The sequence below is a fragment of the Telopea speciosissima genome, chromosome 4 (genome assembly GCF_018873765.1).
Source record: "Telopea speciosissima isolate NSW1024214 ecotype Mountain lineage chromosome 4, Tspe_v1, whole genome shotgun sequence".
In the NCBI taxonomy this organism is placed as follows: domain Eukaryota; kingdom Viridiplantae; phylum Streptophyta; class Magnoliopsida; order Proteales; family Proteaceae; genus Telopea; species Telopea speciosissima.
In genome coordinates, this window is record NC_057919.1 from 67149434 (window position 1) to 67171970 (window position 22537).

At 36.7% G+C, this 22537-nt stretch overlaps 1 protein-coding gene across 4 annotated transcripts; it reads left to right on the forward strand.

Moving 5' to 3' along the window:
* Positions 1–1495: 1495 nt before the first annotated feature.
* LOC122658310 (calreticulin-like) lies at positions 1496–22284 on the forward strand. 4 transcript variants are annotated; one of them, XM_043853232.1, is made up of 14 exons: positions 1496–1649; positions 2683–2790; positions 2932–3124; positions 3232–3490; positions 3571–3627; positions 3738–3785; positions 3892–3978; positions 4060–4117; positions 4196–4263; positions 4349–4444; positions 4561–4608; positions 5383–5412; positions 5496–5606; positions 22017–22284. In XM_043853232.1, the coding sequence occupies exons 1-14, from the start codon at positions 1550–1552 to the stop codon at positions 22026–22028; spliced, it is 1275 nt and encodes a 424-aa protein (XP_043709167.1). In that variant the 5' UTR covers positions 1496–1549; the 3' UTR covers positions 22029–22284. The 4 variants fall into 4 exon arrangements, with proteins under 4 accessions (XP_043709167.1, XP_043709169.1, XP_043709168.1 ...); XM_043853234.1 differs by lacking the exons at positions 5383–5412; positions 5496–5606 and adding exons at positions 21695–21724; positions 21808–21909; XM_043853233.1 differs by lacking the exon at positions 22017–22284 and adding an exon at positions 5724–5951.
* The last annotated feature ends 253 nt before the right edge of the window (positions 22285–22537 follow it).

Below are 22537 nucleotides of genomic sequence, written 5' to 3' on the forward strand. Positions count from 1 at the left end.
TACTGGTGTGGCGGTAATTTTGCGGACCAGATAGCGTTATCTTTCCCAATTTTTTTAATCCAAATCGGATGACTCCCTCAAGTCTAATGCTGATTTTCCAACAAAGATTAGGAGCAGTTTAATAAAGCAATTAAAATAATTAATGCATTCTTTTTAAGGATTATTGTATTAAAGTTGGCGTCACTTTCCAATGCTTGAATTTTATTAATTTGTACGTGCGATGGCGTGGGTGTCATAACTAACCCAAAAAGGCAAACGTCTTCCTGCCCCGCTTTTATTAATAAGTAGTCACATTAATGGAGAGCCAAAATTACTTATTCCCACGCGCCTGTCAAGAGCGTGTACTTTGTAGCTGAGTTGGATGCCAGCGTGACACTGAGCTCCAATCTGATTAGCAGTTCCAGTTTATATGGAGATGGACCCATGTGTACGGCTAACACCCATTGGCTGGTCGCCGCAAAAATGGGCCCACACTAAATCACCAAAATTTTCGTAAAACTGGGTTTTACGAAATCTCTAGAAAATTGCTATCTTTTAATCCTAATTAGGTCACCTCGACGTAATTGAACAAATGTCAAATGACCATTATACTTATACACTTTAAAATATATGACACTATAAGCCAGTGCGCTTCATTACTTACAAGTTGTATCAGACCTAGCCTTACAACATGAGAGGCATCAAGATATGGACCATACCGGTTAAACCAAGCGGACCAAACCAATTAAAACCAAAATGGTCCGATCAATTATAAATCGCCCGATCTCAAGCTTAGCTTGATTATCCTTTGTTTAGACTCGATTCTTGATAGTAATTGATGGACGTGCAATCAAAACTGATAATATTCATTTATAGTCCAATTAGCTTGGTTATAGTGTGATCAGCCTGTTTATGTTTATTTATAACTTGATAAGTTCATTTATTACTCGATTAACATGAGCCCAATTATAGATTAATAATCAATCAATAGACACCCTATTGAATATATCATGCAGTACATAAACGAGGTGGGTTCAACCTATAGTGATAAAGACTTGTCATTCGTAACACGTAACCTACATCAACAATCAAGATGAACCGAATAAGCAAGGTTTTAAAACCTGAAATAAGTGATGAAATCGGTCATTGGCGATTTTGATCCGGATCAAAATAGGTGTTCAAGATCCCTAGAATCAGTTTTCAGATCCAAAAACAGGAATTTCTAAAAAAACAAAGATTTTTAGGTGTGAATCAACCATAAGATCAATGGAAATCAGCCGATTCCGATCCAATTCCCGGTTCTTTAAACCCTGAGGATGGGCACCACCGGTTTAGTCCGCCCATTGCGTATCATTTTCAAACGCGCGATGCTTACTCTAATTTCTATATACGAACGGAGGTTAGTTTCGTCATTGACTGGGTTATTCGCTGTTCTTCGGACGTGAACGCGAATTAAAAGTAGTTAATGAAAGTAGAAAATCAGGAAAAACCTTCACTATAATAAACAGCTCCCCCAACACTCGACAGATCTGTGAGACGAAGAGTGGTGTGTCGTTCGTTTCTTGCTACAATGGCGACTCCGTGGAAAAACCCTATTCTTTTCGGCATGGTCGCCCTTACCATTCTCTCAATTGTTTCTGCGGAAGTGTATTTCGAAGAGCGCTTCGAAGGTACAATGGATCTCCGCGATCTCGGATCCATTCTATTGTCATCTTTTGCTCTTATCATAGACTCATTTTGATCCATCAAGGGTTTCTGAAGTTTTCGTAATTCTTTTTGCATCTGTATTGATCTAATTATGATTTAGCAGTTTCATGCTTATCCTTGGTTTCGTCACGGATTGGAGGAAAATCTATGATTTTGCTTCGTTCATGTTAAGGATTTTGATCTAGTTAATATCAGATATGTTGTAATTATATCTGACGTTAATCTACGTTTGTATGAATGTCTAAGTTTGATTGTGCATTAATACTCTAAAAATGTGTTATTGAGAGTGTGGGAGTATTGCGATCTGATTAGATATATTTGTTGAAGTTATTTTGATGGTTTATTTTTGAGTTTACTTTCTGATATCCAATTCAATCTATAGCTGCTCCCTATTCAAGTTTCACATATACTCCTTTGATAATTATCATGTGTTAGATCATATTTTGAGACTGCTCAAAACGTCTTTCTGGAGTTACTGACACCAGTGATCCATCTGAATTTATTGGCATTGGACTCCGGATTGCTTATTACCATCTGCGACTGATACTTTCTCACCATCGACATATCTGTTGGAATTTATATGAATTATCATTTACTTCGGATTTTATATTTAGCTGAAATGATTCTCATCTATGTCATGTTAAGATTTTTTCTTATTATTTATTTTTATTCTGAAGTGTTGCGGGGTGGGATGCTAATACAGGAAGTACAAACTGTTAATCACATATATTGTACTATTCTCTCTTTGAACATCACATAGGCCTGAATATGTACCCTTGAATTAGTATTTTTGTGAGAACAAGTTGACGATGCCCCTTCATGGTCCTATCGTAGAGTTACATTATGTTTTTTTTTTTTTTTTTTTTGTGGGTGGGGGGGGGGGGGGGTGGGGTTCAACATCGAAATGAGTGTGTGCTTTCTAATTGATTTTGAGTGATTTGCTGTAATTGATTTGAACTTTTTTAATATGTAATTATTTTATGGGTGAATTTCAAGATGGATGGGAGAACCGGTGGGTCAAATCCGATTGGAAGAGAGATGAGAACATGGCTGGGGAGTGGAATTACACTTGCGGTAAATGGAATGGAGACTCTAGTGATAAAGGTAACCTTCTATATTTTTTGCTTTTGTCTTTTCTTTTTCAATGAAGTAACAGAAAATTTGTTAGCATTTTCATGCATTGGGTTCTTCAGTGCTAGCTCTTGAATACCCTGTGGTACTTGATTGGCTTTGATCTCAATGTAGGTATCCAGACCAGTGAAGACCACCGGTTTTATGCAATCTCAGCTGAGTTCCCTGAGCTAAGTAATAAGGATAAGACTTTGGTTTTCCAGTTCTCTGTAAAACATGAGCAAAAACTTGACTGTGGTGGTGGCTACATGAAGTTGCTTAGTGGTGAATTTGATCAAAAGAAATTTGGTGGTGAGACCCCTTATAGGTAATGAACCATAGTTCGATACCATCTGTTATTTGTTTATTTAATTATCCCTTCCGTCCACACTAGAAAAGGTTTGACAGTAAATCTTTTTATATTGTGAGTGGCAGTATCATGTTTGGACCAGATATCTGTGGCTACAGCACCAAGAAAGTTCATGCTATACTTACGCGCAGTGGAACAAACCACCTTATCAAGAAGGATGTTCCTTGTGAGACTGACCAGCTGACTCATGTGTATACTTTCATCCTCCGGCCAGATGCTACTTATAAAATCCTTATCGACAATGTGGAGAAACAATCTGGGAGTCTATATAGTGATTGGGATATCCTCCCTCCAAAGAAAATCAAAGATCCTGAAGCTAAGAAAGTAAATCCTTTTGTAAAATGGATTTTTTTTTCTCCCATTATTTCTTTTATTGTTGTAACAGACCTCGTATTAATGTGCAGCCAGAAGATTGGGATGACAAGGAATATATTCCTGATCCTGAAGATAAGAAACCTGAGGTATTCATCCCCTTACTTTCATAAGCTTTTTGTTATTTCTACTGGGAATTCTAATTTGCTCTCTGCTACATTGTATTAAAATCATACTTACTATTTTTGTATGTTCGAAGGGGTATGATGACATTCCAAAGGAGATACCTGATTCTGATGCCAAGAAGGTAGCTGATTCAGGACTTGCCTCTCAGTATCTTTATCATGTTTTGAAAGGCCTTATTTCCCTAAAAATGAACTAATTACTAAATATTGTGCTTCCTTACTCCATAGCCAGAGGATTGGGACGATGAGGAAGATGGTGAATGGACGGCACCAACCATCCCCAACCCAGAGTACAAGGGTCCATGGAAGGCAAATGTTCGTGAAATTTCTAAACCGGAAGCATGTCTTTTATTTTAATGGGCTTCAGTCTTCTTAACTGATTTTCATTTTCTTCAGAAAATAAAGAACCCCAACTACAAGGGCAAATGGAAGGCACCAATGATTGATAACCCAGGTCTTTATTGATTCTCCATCAACACTATGTTTACTTTTGAATGGTTTATTTTATTAACATTTATATATTTATGCTCAGATTTCAAGGATGACCAAGATATTTATGTTTTTGCCAATTTGAAATATGTTGGCATCGAGTTGTGGCAGGTATATTTGTGTACAACTTCTTGTAGCAATTGATTGTATTTTTCAGGCTAAATAAATGCTAATGGGTGAGATATGTACATTTCAGGTAAAGTCAGGGACGTTGTTTGATAATGTTTTAATTTGTGATGATCCGGAATATGCAAAAAAGCTCGCCGAAGAAACATGGGGCAAAAACAAAGACGTATTTTACTTGTGCCTTACCTGTTTCAGTTCTTAAAAGTCTTTCCTCAATTCATGCAAAGATATTAGTTCTCAAGAAAGAGAATAAAACTCATGTTGAGATATTGGGTTTTGCAGGCTGAGAAGGCAGCATTTGATGAGGCTGAGAAAAATAGAGAGCAGGAGGTATATTGTCTTTTGCCATTTGTCCTCTGCATTTGGTTACAGATTTTGCCTCTGCCTACAGTATATGTAATTCAGCTGAGCAGGGCAAAACTTTTCCTATTGTCGTTCTGGTACTGATCACTCATACTATGGTGGTGGTACTACAGTACTACACAAGGGAAAGAGAATAGTAGGCTTCCTTTTATGTGTGGTTGTTCGGCTGGATGGCTGAATACTTTTTTTTGGGGGACAATTTTTCTAGTTCAGCAGGTCTGGAGAGTTATATCTGCCATTCTTTTTATGGCTAGATCCAATGTCCTGGTTCCTGACAGATTCGATAGAGCTGAAATTTTATGGACATGTGCTCCCAGAGGTCCCCTGGTCTTATGTCAAGTTTCAGCCAAAATTTAGCTGGCCAAGTGGCAAAATAAGGTTTTGGAAATCTAGTGTAAAAATGGAAATTTTACGAAAAGAAATGGGCGTTTGAATTTACAAGGGAATCTGTCAATACATGAGATGACTCAAAGAGCTAGTGTAAAGATGAAACTTCTCTAAAAAGAAATGGACGGCTGAATGTACAAGGTAATCTGTCAATACTTTAGAGGGTATATTGTTCTGACTCTAAAAGTTAACATGTGGCCAATCATGACCATTTTCTAGATTGCCATATTACCCTTCCATGTTGCAAAGAATGGTCAGTCTCGAGATGCTCTGTACTCTTGCCAGACTAAAAAAAAAGTTGTCTTTTTATTTTTAGACATTGTTTCTCTGATCTGTTGTGATTCATTCTGGCAGGAAACGAAGGATGGTGCAGTTGATTCTGATGTAAGCTTTATAGAACTATTCCTGAAGTATATCATCCTATTCTTAATGTATTCCATTTGCGATTGAACTAGCATGTTTTGCAGGATGAGAATGAGGATGATGAAAGTGACGATACTGAAGGCGATAAACCTGATAGTGATGACACTGAAAGCAGCAAGACCGAAGATGATGATGATGATGATGATGATGTGCATGTATGTCTCCGTCTCTTTCAATTGTACAAAAAAGCTATGATTCTTCTGAAAATGTGCACGATGATTTTCCTTCTTCTGACTTGTTACACACTTCCTCTTGTGGTTATTCATTTGCAGGATGAGCTGTAAGGAGATCTCTGAAGAAATTTTGGAGGCAGTTTATTCTAGGGATGACTCTGGTTTAGGCACTCAATTTTTTTTTTCCATTTCACTTTTTTCTTTTGGATGTAGGAATCCTTTTCAGGGAAGAACATTTAGGGTTGCATGAAATCATGTGGCTGTCCAAATTGTCTCATTTCAGTCCTTAGAACAGAAAGAAAGCTATAAGAGTTTTGTTCCTGCTAACTCGTTAAAGTAGTTCAAAGAATCAAATGGATTTGAGTTATCCCTCGGTTTTGGTTTCACTTGTTCAATTTCCTTTTGCATATCCCCCTCTTAAGGTGACTTTCGATTCCAAGACATGGCAGCAATCAGCAGAGGCGACCCTTCCAGCTCTGTTGCACATGTTTTAACCTGGAAAAAGATGGAGCCTTGGATCTCATACGACCAACGGATAGATAGATTTAGGCTTCCCTGGATAGAATCACGTGTGAAACTTAAGACTGTCTAAATGACCTTAATAGGAATTTTTATCCTCTGCTGTCCGCTGCCCGGATAGTAGAGTGCTGTCCCCTCACATGGGCGTGAAATGATGATTTAACCACCCCTTGGGCTGCCCGGATAGTAGAGTGCTGTCCCCTCACATGGGCGTGAAATGATGATTTAACCACCCCTTGGGCAGTGTGTTTGGGCAGGATGGTTAAATCGTCATTTTGCATCCATGTGAGGGGATAGCACTCTGCTGTCCGCTAACGATTCCTTTAATAGGTATAGTTAAACTTGACAGTTTTTAATTGCCCTTTGTTGTAGTCTTAAATGTCTGGGCACAAATTACAATCTTACTGTAAAAGATGTGATATTAATTGGTTTGCCCCAACAAGATATAGGCATATAAGGCCCGGATCTAGATCCTCTACTGCCGAGCTGCCCAGCAGGACCATGTTGCCCAGACACAATGAGGTGCGCAATGACCACCTTACCCTCACTCGGGCAAGGCGCTTGGGTAGGGGTGAGGCGGTCATTGCGCACCTCGCCGTGTCTGGGCAGCTCGACAGTAGAGGATCCAAATTGGATATGGCCCCGGCCATCCATCTACCAACAGGAAATTTGCAATTTGAAAATGCAAATGAAGTGTGGACTTTGTTTTGTTTCCCCATTGTTTGTTCATCTAGGGTATCCCAACAAGCTATGTTGTCTGTCTCAAATTCATTTATGTATCCGTTTCTAAGATTGATCCGTTCCGACATATTTTGGTGGTGAACCAAATGAGATTTTTTTCTAAGATTTGCGATGGTAGTGGAGGGATTGGGCCGATAGGCCCCAACCCGATGAAGTAGTCTTTATATTCTTTTTTATCCGTCTTGTTGTAAAGAAGTTGATTCTGAGTTTTTTATGTTAGGGTTTTGAGAAGAGATGGTAGCAGCATCGTTTTGGGTGTTCTTGAGAGATTTACATTGTAACTTTCTTTCATTACATAGTGAAACATCTTCAGCTTCGCCAGTGGACGTAGCACATGTGAACCACTTTAAATCTGAGTGTCATCTTGCTCGATTTTTTGTTTCTGTTCGTGTTTTGTTTGGTGTTTTCTTTTACAAGCTTCATGAATATTTGTGGAACGGAATGTTGATCTATTTTGGCTATGAAGTGCATATGAACATTTTTTAGAGAAATCTTGAAGTAGGACCTGAGGCCTTGAGATACAGATTTATGAACTTGAAAAGAAGCTGGAATTAAAGAAACTCGATAACTAAAGGTGGTAACAGTTTGAAGTGTTAACAATCGGGCTCATCTCATCAATGAGAGTAAAAAAGCTGAATTATACCGCACTAAGTAATATTTTTTTCCATATTTAGTTAATTTTCACTTCTTGTTACCTAATTAATTTTGAAACCAATTTAGGCTCAATTTTACAAATTGCTTAGGGAAATTGTTCTACATCGTCTAAAGGCAAATTGGCATGTTTTTTTTTATTTATTTTTAGGTATGATATAAGGATGTAAACAAAATGTATTCGAAGTAGATGCATCAATAATTGAATTTGTATCGTATTAACATGTTCGCTATCCGAATCCAATCTGATCCCCAATAGATACTTCATTTTGAGTATCCGAAAAATCAGATATTTTAATTCGAATTTGATAATATCCTATTAGTTTTAATGGTACTGTCTAAATTACACCTCTATGTGTGTTTAGAGCTTGACCCTTCTTTTAATTGTCCCTTGTTTTATTCCTAAAAATCTTTATGTCAAAGGTGTAAAAGAGTTTTTTAAAATAATTTGAAAATGACTTGTAAAATTGCGATTACAAATTATTTGACAACTTAGGATGTGTTAATAAAAAAATCTCATTTTTAATATATAAGTAATAATTATATTATAAAAGTAATTCATAATCCTATCGACTTTATGAGTACATAGTTATAGATAATAGCAATTTATAATGAAAGCGAATATCACCGCATCACACCAATATCCAAATCTATAATTGATTATCATATGGGGACCAAAAATACCCAAACTCGTATTGATATCTGACTATCCGAATAATTGATACGAATTCGAATCTCGATTTTCGTTCTCCATTTACATCTCTTGTATAATCAATACAATATGGTCTTGCCATTTTCTTATTTTTGTTTTCTATCAACTATTTTATCGTTCAAGCAACGATTCTTATGATTGTAAAATGCTTTAATGTATTTATATATCTCATAATTAAGTATTAAATACTTTTAGTTTAGCTTATGTAATACAATTCCCTATAAAACATCTTTAGAAAGGTGACAAGATTAATTTTAACTAGTTTCATAGGATTATCATGTGCGGCTAAGTTTTATGGATCAACCTGGTTAAGAGAAAGTTAAAAATTCAGATTATTTGAAGAGAGAATGTGTGATTCTACCACTAAGGAAACTTGAATCCTTTCAACTCATAGCAACATTATTTGGTAATTGTAAATCAAAACTTGTGATATTCTATATTTTTTTATTCTTCTTAAGATGAATATGAGTGTTACTTGTCATGCTTGGTAAGAATAGTTTAATATCTTTTGCTTTATTGTTAGTCCCAATTTTGCAAGCATTCTCTTTATCATTTTAGATTTCTTTGATCGGTCAATTTTATTCTCATCCTAGAGATTGATATCTGTTAAGAATGTAACAATTGTATCTATTTCAATGTTTGAGGATTTGAGAAATATTATTTTGAGGTCCTATTCAATCACTATTGAGACGTCTAACCTTTGAACTTTGTTTTTGCTATAAGAAATATATGTACAAACACAACCATTACACATGACAGACACAATAGATAATTAGATCTCATCAGAGAAAACAAAATATGGACGCATTACTGTCAAGTCCAATGCATTAGTTGCATTAACAAAAATTATCATGCAAGTGATTAAGTCTTGATTGTAAATAGTATGCATAAGACTTCTACGCACAATTGAGTTTCATGGATCTTGCTAATTTAGAAAAGTTAAAAAATATAATAATAATAAATTATTTGGCAAGCCGACTTGTAGAAGTCTAGAGTATCAAAAAATTAATTTTAAATCTTAGGAATATGATTATTGCTTTATCTTATGATAGTCAACAACATATGATACAGGACCACAAGTTGACTAAGTTCATGATAGACTCGCTTCGTAGAGATGGTAAGACCCTAATTTTAGTTAATACTTCTCCTACAAAGTCAAACTTGGATGAGGCATATAATTCTTTAACTTGGGGTGTTTTGTTTCTCTCAATTAACAGAGTTGCGAATATAATAGGAATAATGCAAACCTACAAACTTGATCGAGTCACCTTGATTCTCGTAATTTTAAATGGGACATGCTGTTATTAAGTTTGAGTCTATGGTGATTAAACTTGGGGTTAACTCTATTTGTCCATATATTTCATTTGTGGTAGTTAGTGTCTTGTGGTTTATGTAAACCTTTGCTCCTATTTCTATTCAACCTTTTGGGGTTTAATCTATTGAAACCAATGAACATATCATGACAAAATGAGATTCATAATATCATAGACAACTGGATTTGGAATTAGAGGAGATGGAGAGGTTGAAAGGCTCGTCTTGCCATTGCGGTAAGTGGGCCTTTTTTTTTTTTTTTTTGCTTCTTTTTGATCTACTTATCTCCCATTGTACTGAGTTTGGATCTTTGAGGCAAATTATTGCTCATGAATTGTCCGACGAAATGCTGAAAAGAAACGTAACATTCCAGAATCAAGAATGCATTTTAATGGAAGGTGTATCTAAACAATTATCTTATTCTCAATTAAAAACATATTTTATATTTTGAGAATGATATTAAAATAGTAAAAATTTAAGTTGCAAATCATGTGCATTCTTGAAAAATCAGGTTTTTTTGACTTGATTCATTTTGTCAAAAACTTGGTGAGTTGGTCTGGTCAAACCTAGTCAGGACGAGTCAATTTTTTGCATATAAATATATAAATAATTATAATAACAATAAATCATAAACATACAAAAATAAGAAGAAAAAAAAAACTAAGAAATCACATATCAATGATATATGATTTTTTTTTTCAAAGCAAACTTGCTCGATAAGGAACTGACACCAGCTTGGATATCGAGATATCATTAGGGCAAGTTGACTGAATCATGGGCTCCTTAGGGCGTGTTTGGTTGCGTAAATCAAGAGAATGGTGTTTTGTCAGACCATAATTCTAAATTAATAAAATCGTTTGGTTGCCTAATTCCAATGGATTACAAGAATTGCATGATTCTGATTTTTACACTAAATATGATCCATATCTGAGTTTACTTTTTTAGGTGAACTCAGATATGAATTACAAATTCAAGGGTTAGTATAAATTCCATCATCCAAAAGTGAATGATAGCCTCTTGCCCTAAATCAAAAAATAAATCGTGAATCGCGATTTGTGTTTTCTCTCTCTTGACTCTCTCGCGACCTAGGGAAACAACGGTTGTTCATCTATGGCTTGAACTTGCGTTCTCTCTCTCTCGGACTCTCTCGCTTCCTCTCTGCTCTCTTTCACAAACTCAAGTGAAAACGAAAAGCTTTGAGAACTTGCAGACTAAGGAAGCTTGGACGACTCCTGCTGAGAAGAGCTGCTGAAAAAAGGCCTGCTAGGGTTCTTGTTCAGGTGAAGTTCTATTTATATTCTTTCCCTGTCTCAATTGATTACACACGCACTTGTTCTACTTGAATAAGATGAAACCCTAGATTCTATCTAAAACCATTGGTAATGGAGGATTTTCAGATATGTTTAGGAATAATGGTTGAAGGTTAAGATTTGAGAGAGTTCAGGAGAACTGTCCTGCTGCGGAAAGAAAAGATAAATTTGATTTTGAAACATATAATCGAAAATATTAAAAGAGAATTTTGGGGAGATGGGTTGTGGTAGAGGCCGAGAGGGAGTGTGTCCGTGTGTGCGGCGTGTCCTTATCTACAACTTTGGAGAACTCCACTCGGCTCTCATCCTCTCATAATATTCGAAAGTAAAGAGATCGGCATACTATGATCTAAACGAAAACCATTTCATAACTGAGATTCCGATAGAAGTAATTGGTTTGGGTAAGGTAGGTGAACGAAGGTTAGAGCTACGATCATAATGAAACTAAAAGTACCCTGAACCAAATCACAATCCCTTTATTTCAAAAACAAAATGCTTCCATCAGAACTTGAACAGTAATCCAAACACCAAATGCAGTTGAATGTTAGGATTAGATGTCTGAGAAGGTATGTCTTCTTGACTCAGAGGATAGCTTTGGCACTGAATCGTACCAGGCTTACCAAGCCCCTACTTTAACCTTCATCTTTGTTACTCTTTTGCCCATATTTTACTGCCTATTATGGTGCACACTCCATGTAGCAATCAAGAAACTGAGAACTAGATGCCTACCTACAGTTTTTGACTGAGAACCAGATGTCAATGGCTTAATGCTGCTAAAATGCTCAGATAAGCATTTCCATTGATGTGCTTAGAGTTTTCTCTTAGTTTATGATTTAACCAATTGTCACTGTCCCATTTTTTTTTTTTGGTTGTGCATCTCCAGCCCCAAGTGATAATTTTTACCCCTCCCCCCAATAAATCAAGTAATCGACCTCTGCACTTGGTCTTGTACACATTAGGCCTCGTTAAGAGTTCTTTTTTGATTTTCGGTTATAACATGTGTTGTTTCTGTGTCTCTTCTTTGGGGTTACTTTGGCACAATACCAGAGCTTTTTTAAAGTTTAATTAGGATAAGATGTTGTGGGCTCAAGCTAAGGCAGCAGGCCTAATTTATTCACTGGATACCTGATTTTTGTGTTAGTTGTTTCTATACCATAAGGGATTGAAACTCATTTTATTTTATTTATGAGATTGGTTATATGGAAGTTAAAAAATGTACTTGGATTGAACAACAGTTTATTTTTTTGTTTTAATTTTCTAGGAGAATCAATACATCTAGTTTGAGTCTGTTTCATGTCTGCTCGAATTCTTCACTTTTTTCTTCGCAAATGATTGACTAGTGCTCTACATTTTTCATTTTGTTTTTCCTCCGCAATAGCTTGATGGACTTAGTATTAAATTAGTTATGATTTTCTGTTGAAATTTAGCAATATCTAATGGGTATTGAAGAGAAATGAAGAATTTTAGAAGTTCAAACCAGTTGGAGAATGAAAAGTTGTATGCAGGACCTGGAAAAAAAAAATTAGTTCTGATTCTCTTTTGGGATTTTCTTTTTGAGTTCTTGATCTCTCTTTCATCAATTGTTTGTCTTTGAAACATGAAATAGGTTTTCAAAAGAAGAGTGTTCAGCCACTTGATTTTGGTTCTGCGTTTTGATTCTCTCTTAATCTTCTTACGATTTTCTCTTGAAAGAAATGGGTAGTTGGTGATTCTGATATTTTTATCTGGATTTGTTCAGAATTTTAGATCTAGTAACCACCAGAAACCTCTGTTAAATAAGTGTACATTGGGTTTTTTGTTTGCTTTGGAGTTTTTTTAGCATCTCTTTTCTATTCGAATCACAGCCTTCATTAAATGATGGGACATTGAATTTTCTGAAACTTTTGGTAGAAATTTTTAAAAGGGTTGTGTGTTTTTGCTATATTTTGAACATGTGCGTATCATGGAATCTTCATCAATTTCAAAACTTTGGGGCTTTACATTTGTTTACCTGCCTTATTCTTGTAGTCTTCATCTATATTTCACTGGAATTAGGCTTCTAGTTCTCTCTCTTTGTGATTCAGTAAATTCAGGTGTGACATTTTGAAATTAATGTGTTATTTGGTTTTCTTTTGGTGATGTGATCTGCAGTCTGGTTGCTGTAAGCCTCCAACTTCATGTAACTTCACCTATGTGACTCCAATCGATGGACCAACCCAAGCAGCAGAACCTCCTTCACTGACTCTGACTGCACAGCTTGGAACAACAATGAAAATGATCTCTGGTACAACTGCCAGTCTTGTAAGGGTGGAGTGCTTCAAAATATAAAGAGTCAGTGGAAGAAGGTTGCCATTGTCAACATCATCTTCCTCATCTTCCTTGTCATTGTCTACACCATTGGTTGCGGTGCTTTCAGGAACAACAGGATGGATAATTCTTATCCCAGATATAAGGGTTTCCCATAGAATCTTAATCTGATCTGGTTACATTGCTATAGAGGGAGAAGATGCAGATAGCATATTTTGCTGATTTGTTTTACTCTGTTTTTCATTTGATTCATAGTAGATATATACATGGATTTCTACATACTTCAGCAAGCTCTATTGCTGACAAATCAGTTCACACCGCTCGCTATCCATTGCTGATTGTTATGTTGTAGTGATGAACTTGCACTGGCATGATTGTAGCATGGTTATAGCATGGTTATGTAGGACCCTGTGGATATTTTCTGCTGTTCTTCTTTATATTTATTTATAAACTTGATGGATATGAGGCATATTATGATTTTCTTTTGAGGTAAAAGCCTAATTCATTAAGGACAAAGAGCAGGCCCAGGCCAAGGCCAAGGCCAATGCCAATTACATCATCTCTCACAAGGAAGATGAGAATGTGGGGGAGAAGGTGCCTCTTAGTGCAGAACCAAATAGAAAATTAAATTAAATAAAAAGAATGATCAGGAGAAGGTGATGGTATTGAGTATGGCTGGGCAATTAGGTAATAAGGAAGAACAACAGAAAATAAATGATGTTGGATTTGTGGGTTGGCTTCAAATGTTTTTTTTTGCTTTTGTTCAGTTGCTATATGTTTTTGTGACATGGTTTATGTAGGTGAGTGAGTCTTTAGCTCAAAAGGAAGAGCATCTGGGTTTGTTCCCAGGAGATGATGGTTCGATTCCATCACGACTCTCATGTAGCAGTAGCATCTTATTTAATTTCTTATCTTGAAGTGAACTGATTTACCCATCAGAATAAGGTGAGGCTTGGGGGAATCTGAACTGTTGTTTTACTTAAATGAAAGCTATTGAGTCATACTGAGTCATACCCTCTATGTTGTCATACCTGAGCACACACTCACCTCCATCCCTTGTTACCCCTACACCTGAACACAACACTAACACAGTCACCCTCACCCCTTGCTGCCCCTACACCTGAGCACACACTCACCCCCACCCCTTACTGCTCCTACACCTAAGCTCACACTCACACATAGAAATTGCATATTAATAATTTTAGGTTATATAAGGTTGGGTGGTACTAGGATTTAATTAATTATTTGAGAACATTAATATGGTAATCGTATTTTTTTTTTGTTAATGTGTCTTATACTTTTAAATGTAAGGTTTAGTAACTGACAGACTTATTAGGGTAACCAAACAGTTATTCAGGTAGATTTAGAGTAAATCCAACTGATAGACTCAGGGTAACCAAACAGTTTTTCAAATAGATTCAGGGTGAATCCAACTGATAGACTTAGGGTAACCAAACAGTTTTTCAGGAAGAATTACGTCACAGAATCATGATAACCAAACAGTTTATTTTCTAGAATTACGATTCAACAGATGGTAACTCAAGTGGATGACCATCCACAATCAGACCACATCCAAAAGATTTACGCAACCAAACGCTTCCTTATGGGTCCCATCTGATCTGGCCCACAACACAAAAAATAAACAAAATTCCAGTTATCTTGAAAACCAAAGAAGATTAGATCAATGTTTCTTTATGACATAACGGGCTCATCTAAGCATAATCTTTTGCCTTTACTGATGGTTCTTGGCTTCCCTCTTTATGCAAGGGTGGTCGTGGTTCTTTGATACGTGACTCTGATGGTCACTTCTTTGGCGCCATGTGTAAGGCTAGTTTGGGTTCATCGGCTTCTATGTTTGAAGCTGAGGCTATTCATGACATTTTGTTTTCGGATACAATTTGCAGATCACCCACATAATGGTTCTCTCGGACTGTCGTCTTGTTGTGCTGGACCTTAGACGTATTTCGTCTTCTTTGGACTGGGCCACTATGGCCTTTGTAGATGATGATATTTTAGATTTATCTCGTTCTTTTACGTATGTTTCCTTTACTTTAGTTTCTCGCTTTGTTGTACATGAGGCTCACCTTTTAGCAAAAGCTACCTCTCATTTTTTTTTTTCCTGTCTCATTTCTGGTGGCTTTCTCCCCTCCTCCCTTTCATTACGGAAAATAATTATCTCCAATTCCTTAAAGTGTGGCAGTGCGGCAGTGCTAGGTGGAGATGTCGACACCTGGCAGTGCCGCATCCAATGGTCCATATCAATGAGCTCGGATCGTTGGATTTGGCAGCTGCCAGGTGTCGACATCTCCACCTAGCACTGCTGCATTGCCACACTTTAGGAATTTGAGAGAATTAAAATCTTTTCATTACCTCTTGTAATCCTTTAGTCCGAGATTTACCCTGCACTAGTGATCCATAATAAAATTGCTGATTCTGACAAAAAAAAGAGGAACAAATAAACATGTTTTTTTTCCCTCCACGTTCTTTGTTGGAAGGGTTCGTTCCAACTTTCAACCTCTCTTGAGAGATGAGAGTTGTAGGTTAGCGAAGGGAATGAGAGATAACTATAAAGTTAGTCAAATTGAATTCGGAATGGGAATTGAAAAGCAAAATCGGATTCAACCAATAATTGGAATCGGGACTTAGTTACTTTCCGGATTCAGCATAGGAACCGATGATTAGAACCGAAGCTAAACCGAATTTGAGTGTCAATATATTATAATTTATTAATATAATATAATACTAGTATATTACAATAAATTAATACAATGTAGTATTGATATATATTATATATATTACTAATATTAGTATTTGATTTATAATGCTATTATATCATAGTATAATATTATATTATATATATGGTATAAACCGAGTATGGGGACCGGAACCGAAACATGTATGAACCGAATAAGAAGTGGAACAGGATCGGAATCAAGTAGGTTAGCTATGAGTATCGATTCTTCAGAAACAAGGTGGGACTTGGTTTGGATTTGGATCACACCAACACTCCCTATATCTGAACAGAATATCTGGTTCTGAATCAATTCACACCATTAGATTTGGTTGACTGATCAATTGATCAAGGAGTGTCCCTCCAAGTTTAAAAAATTGAAAAGTCATCGTGAATTTTAATGTTTTGAGTATTTTGATTGAAACTGTGATCAAGTCTTCACAACTTATAACCAAGATTTCCATAATTTTTCGGAGAAAGAACGCTACCGATTCATGTGCCATGCGTAGTCCCTGCACCTAGACACAAGGTTACACGAAATGATCGTTTTATCCCCATGGAAAGGCAGGAAATCCTTGGTGGCATGGCGGTCATTTTGCGGACCAGACAGTTCCCAATTTTTAACCCAAATCGGATGACTCCCTCACGTCTAATCCTGATTTTCCAACAAAGATTAGGAGCAGTTTAATAAAGCAATTAAAATAATTAATGCATTTTTTTTAAGGATTAATGTATTAAAGTTGGCGTCACTTTCCAATGCTTGAATTTTTATACATTTGTACGTGCGATGGCGTAGGTGTATAACTTACCCAGAAAGGCAAACGTGTTCCTGCCCCGCTTCTATTAATAAAAAATTGTCACATTAGAGTATTAGACAGCCAAAATTACTTATTCCTACGCGCCTGTCAAGAGCGTGTACTTTGTGGCCGAGTTGGATGCCAGCGCGTCACTGAGCTCCAATCTGATTAGCACTTCCAGCTTATATGGAGATGGACCCATGTGTACGGCTAACACCCATTGGCTGGTCGCCGCAAAAGTGGGCCCACACTACATCACCAAAATTATCGTAAAACTGGGTTTTACGAAATCTCTAGAAAATTGCTATCTTTTAATCCTAATTAGGTAACCTCGACGTAATTGAACAAATGTTAAATGACCATTATACCCATAAACTTTAAAACATATGACCACACCGGTTAAACCAAGCGGACCCAACCAATTAAACCAAAATGGTCCGATCGATTATAAATCGCCCAATCTCAAGCTTAGCCTGATTATCCTTTAGTTACACTCGATTCTAGATAATAATTGATGGACGTCTAATCGAAACTGATAATATTTATTTATGGTCTAATTACCCTGGTTATAGCTTGATTATGTTTATTTATACCTTGATACGTTCGTTTATAACTCGATTAACATGAGCCCCGTTAAAGATTAGTAACCAATCCAGGATATAAACGAGGTGGGTCAACCTATAGTGATAAAGACTTGTCAATCGTAACACGTAACCTACATTAACAATCAAGATGAACCGGATAAGCAAGGTTGAAATTGGGGACGGAATCAGTCCTTGGTGATTTTGATCCGAATTGGGGTGTTCAAGAACCCTAGAATCAGTCCTCCCAAATACAGAAATTTCTAAAAATACAAAGATTTTTGGGTGTGAATCGACCATAAGATCAATGGAAATCAGGATCGATCACAGTCGATTCCGATCTAATTCCCGATTCTTTAAACCTGTTGCGTATCATTCTCAAACTCGCGATGCTTGCTCTAATTTCTAAACACGTGAGGAACGGAGGTTAGTTTCGTAATTGACTGGGTTATTCGCGGTTCTTCGGACGTGAAGGCGAATTAAAAGTAATTAATGAAAGTAGAAAATCAGGAAAAACCTTCACTATATTACACAGATCCCCCCATGCTCCTCAGAGCTGTGATCGGAAGAGTGGTGTCTCGTTCGTTTCTTGCTACAATGGCGACTCCGTGGAAAAGCCCTATTCTTTTCGGCATGGTCGCCCTTACCATTCTCTCAATTGTTTCTGCGGAAGTGTATTTCGAGGAGCGCTTCGAAGGTACAATGGATCTCTCGAATCTCGGATCCCTTCTAGATCCCTTCTATTCTTATCTTTTGCTCCCATCAGAGACTCATTTTGGTCCATCTAGGGGTTCTGAAGTTTTCGTAATTCGTTCTACATCTGCATTGATCTGATTGTGTTTTAGCAGTTTCATGCTTATCCTTGGTTTTGTCATGGATTGCAGGAAAATGTATGATTTTGTTTCGTTGATCTCAAAGGTTTTTGATCTGGTTAATATCAGATATGTTGTAATAATATCTGACGTTGATCTACATTTGTATGAATCTTTAATTTTGATTGTGCATTAATACTCTAAAAATGTGTTCTTGAGAGTTTGGGAGCATGGCTATCTGATTTGATATATTTGTTGAAGTTATTTTGAAGGTTTATTTTTGAATTTACTTTCTGATATCTAATTCAATCCATAGCTGCTGCTTATTCAAGTTTCACATATACTCCTTTGATAATTATCATGTGTTAGATCATATTTTGCGGCTGCTCAAAACGTCTTTCTGGAGTTACTGATACCAGTGATCCATCTGAATTTATTGGCATTGGACTCCGGATTGCTTATTATGATAGTTTCTCACCATCGACTTATCTGTTGGAATTTATATGAATTATCATTTGCTTCAGATTTTATATACAGCTGAAATGATTCTCATCTATATCATGTTAAGATTTTTTCTTATTATTTATTATTTTTATTCATTGTATGAAGTGTTGCGGGGAGGGATACTAATACAGGAAGTACAGACTGTTAATCACATATATTGAACTATTCTCTCTTTGAACATCACATAGGCTTGAATATGTGCCCTTGAATTAGTATTTTTGTGCGAACAAGTTGACGATGCCCTTTATGGTCCTATCGTAGAGTTACATTTTGTTTTTGTTTTTTTTTTTTTTTTAGGGGGGGGGGGGACGGTAGTGGGGTTCAACATTGAAATGAGTGTGTACTTTCTAATTGATTTTGAGTGATTTACTGTAATTGATTTGCACTTTTTTAATTTGTAATTATTTTATGGGTTAATTTTTAGATGGGTGGGAGAACCGGTGGGTCAAATCCGATTGGAAGAGAGATGATAACATGGCTGGGGAGTGGAATTACACTTCCGGTAAATGGAATGGAGACTCTAGTGATAAAGGTAACCTTCTATATTTTTTGCTTTTGTCTTTTCTTTTTCAATGAAGTACCAAAAATTTGTTAGCAGTGTCATGCATTGGGTTCTTCAGTGCTAGCTCTTGAATACTCTGTGGTACTTGATTCGATTTGATCTCAATGTAGGTATCCAGACCAGTGAAGACCACCGGTTTTATGCAATCTCAGCTGAGTTCCCTGAGCTAAGTAATAAGGATAAGACTTTGGTTTTCCAGTTCTCTGTAAAACATGAGCAAAAACTTGACTGTGGTGGTGGCTACATGAAGTTGCTTAGTGGTGAATTTGATCAAAAGAAATTTGGTGGTGAGACCCCTTATAGGTAATGAACCATAGTTCGATACCATCTATTATTTGTTTATTTAATTATCCCTTCCGTCCACACTAGAAAAGGTTTGACAGCAAATCTTTTTATATTGTGAATGGCAGTATCATGTTTGGACCAGATATCTGTGGCTACAGCACCAAGAAAGTTCATGCTATACTTACACGCAGTGGAACAAACCACCTTATCAAGAAGGATGTTGCTTGTGAGACTGACCAGCTGACTCATGTGTATACTTTCATCCTCCGGCCAGATGCTACTTATAAAATCCTTATCGACAATGTGGAGAAACAATCTGGGAGTATATATAGTGATTGGGATATCCTCCCTCCAAAGAAAATCAAAGATCCTGAAGCTAAGAAAGTAAATCCTTTTGTAAAATAGATTTTTTTTTCTCCCATTATTTCTTTTATTGTTGTAACAGACCTCGTGTTAATGTGCAGCCAGAAGATTGGGATGACAAGGAATATATTCCTGATCCTGAAGATAAGAAACCTGAGGTATTCATCCCCTTACTTTCATAAGCTTTTTGTTATTTCTACTGGGAATTCTAATTTGCTCTCTGCTACATTGTATTAAAATCATACTTACTATTTTTGTATGTTCAAAGGGGTATGATGACATTCCAAAGGAGATACCTGATTCTGATGCCAAGAAGGTAGTTGATTCAGGACTCACCTCTCAGTATCTTTATCATGTTTTGAAAGGCCTCATTTCCCTAAAAATGAACTAATTACTAAATATTTTGCTTCATTACTCCATAGCCAGAGGATTGGGACGATGAGGAAGATGGTGAATGGACAGCACCAACCATCCCCAACCCAGAGTACAAGGGTCCATGGAAGGCAAATGTTCGTGAAATTTCTAAACCGGAAGCATGTCTTTTATTTTAATGGGCTTCAGTCTTCTTAACTGTTTTCATTTTCTGCAGAAAATAAAGAACCCCAACTACAAGGGCAAATGGAAGGCACCAATGATTGATAACCCAGGTCTTTACTGATTCTCCATCAACACCATGTTTACTTTTGAATGGTTTATTTTATTAACATTTATATATTTATTCTCAGATTTCAAGGATGTCCCAGATATTTATGTTTATGCCAATTTGAAATATGTTGGCATCGAGTTGTGGCAGGTATATTTGTGTACAACTTCTTGTAGCAATTGATTATATTTTTCAGGCTAAATAAATGCTAATGGGAGAGATATGTACATTTCAGGTAAAGTCAGGGACGTTGTTTGATAATGTTTTAATTTGTGATGATCCGGAATATGCAAAAAAGCTTGCCGAAGAAACATGGGGCAAAAACAAAGATGTATTTTACTTGTGCCTTATCTGTTTCAGTTCTTAAAAGTCTTTCCTCAACTCATGTAAAGATATTAATTCTCAAGAAAGAGAATAAAACTCATGTTGAGATATTGGGTTTTGCAGGCTGAGAAGGCAGCATTTGATGAGGCTGAGAAAAAGAGAGAGCAGGAGGTATATTGTCTTTTGCCATTTGTCATCTGCATTTGTTTACAGATTTGGCCTCTGCCTACAGTATATGTAATTCAGCTGAGCAGGGCAAAACTTTTCCAACTGTCGTTCAGGTACTGACCACTCATACAATGGTGGTGGTACTACAGTACTACACAAGGGAAAGAGAAGACTAGGTTTCCTTTTATGTGTGGTAGTTTCGCTGAACGGCTGAATACATTTTTTTTGGGGACAATTTTTCTAGTCCAGCAGGTCTGGAGAGTTGTATCTGCCATTCTTCTTATGGCTAGATCCAATCTCCTGATTCCTGACAGATTCGATAGAGCTGAAATTTTATGGACATGTGCTCTTATAGGTCCCCTGGTCCTTTGTCAAGTTTCAGCCAAAATTGAGTTGGCCAAGTGGCAAAATAAGGTTTTGTAAAAATGGAAATTTAGGAATAGAAATGGACGTTTGAATTTACAAGGGAATCTGTCCATACATGAGATGACTTAAAGAGTTAGTGTGAAGATGAAACTTCTCTAAAAAGAAATGGACGGCTGAATGTACAAGGGAATCTGTCAATACATGAGAGGGTATATTGTTCTAAACTCAAAAAATTAATATGTGGCCAATCATTACCATTGTCTAGATTGCCACATTACCCTTCCATGTTGCAAAGCATGGTGTCAGTCGCGAGATGCTCTATAGTCTTGCCAGACTAAAAAAAAAAACTTGTCTTTTTATTTTTAGACATAGTTTCTCTGATCTGTTGTGATTCATTCTGGCAGGAAGCGAAGGATGATCCAGTTGATTCTGATGTAAGCTTTATAGAACTATTCCTGAAGTATATCATCCTATTCTTAATGTCTGCCATTTGCGATTGAACTAACATGTTTTGCAGGATGAGAATGAGGATGATGAAAGTGACGATGCTGAAGGCGATAAACCTGATAGTGATGACACTGAAAGCAGCAAGACCGAAGAAGATGATGATGATGTGCATGTATGTCTCCTTCTCTTTCAGTTGTACAAAAAAGCTATGATTCTGTCACGATGATTTTCCTTCTTCTGACTTGTTACACACTTCCTCTTGTGGTTATTCATTTGCAGGATGAGCTATAAGGAGATCTCCGAAGAAATTCTGGAGGCAGTTTATTCTAGGGATCACTTTGGGTGGTTTAGGCACTCAAAAAAATTTTCCATTTCACTTTTTTCTTTTGGTTGTTGGAATCCTTTTCAGGGAAAGAACATTTAGGGTTGCATGAAATCATGTGGCTGTCAAAATCGTCTCATTTCAGTCCTTAGAACAGAAAGAAAGCTATAAGAGTTTTGTTCCTGCTAACTCGTTAAAGTAGTTAAAAGAATCAAATGGATTGAGTTATCCCTTGGTTTTGGTTTCACTTGTTCAGTTTCCTTTTGCATATCCCACTCTTAAGGTGACTTCGATTCCAAGACCTGGCAGCAATCAGCAGAGGCGGCCCTTCCAGCTCTGTGGTTGCACATTGTCTTAACCTCGAAAAAGATAGAGCCTTGGAACTCATACAACCTACGGATGGATTGATTTGGTCTTCCCTGGATAGAATCACGTGTGAAACTTAAGACTGTCTAAATAACCATTATGGGTATAGTTA

Excerpts from the sequence above, each read along its gene's own strand:
- LOC122658310 (XM_043853231.1), top strand. The coding sequence starts at position 17,807 with ATGCTCCTCAGAGCTGTGATCGGAAGAGTGGTGTCTCGTTCGTTTCTT. Across the intron at positions 19,811-19,890 it reads AAGATCCTGAAGCTAAGAAA|CCAGAAGATTGGGATGACAA; the intron begins GTAAATCCTTTT and ends GTTAATGTGCAG. Across the intron at positions 20,437-20,514 it reads ACCAATGATTGATAACCCAG|ATTTCAAGGATGTCCCAGAT; the intron begins GTCTTTACTGAT and ends ATTTATTCTCAG.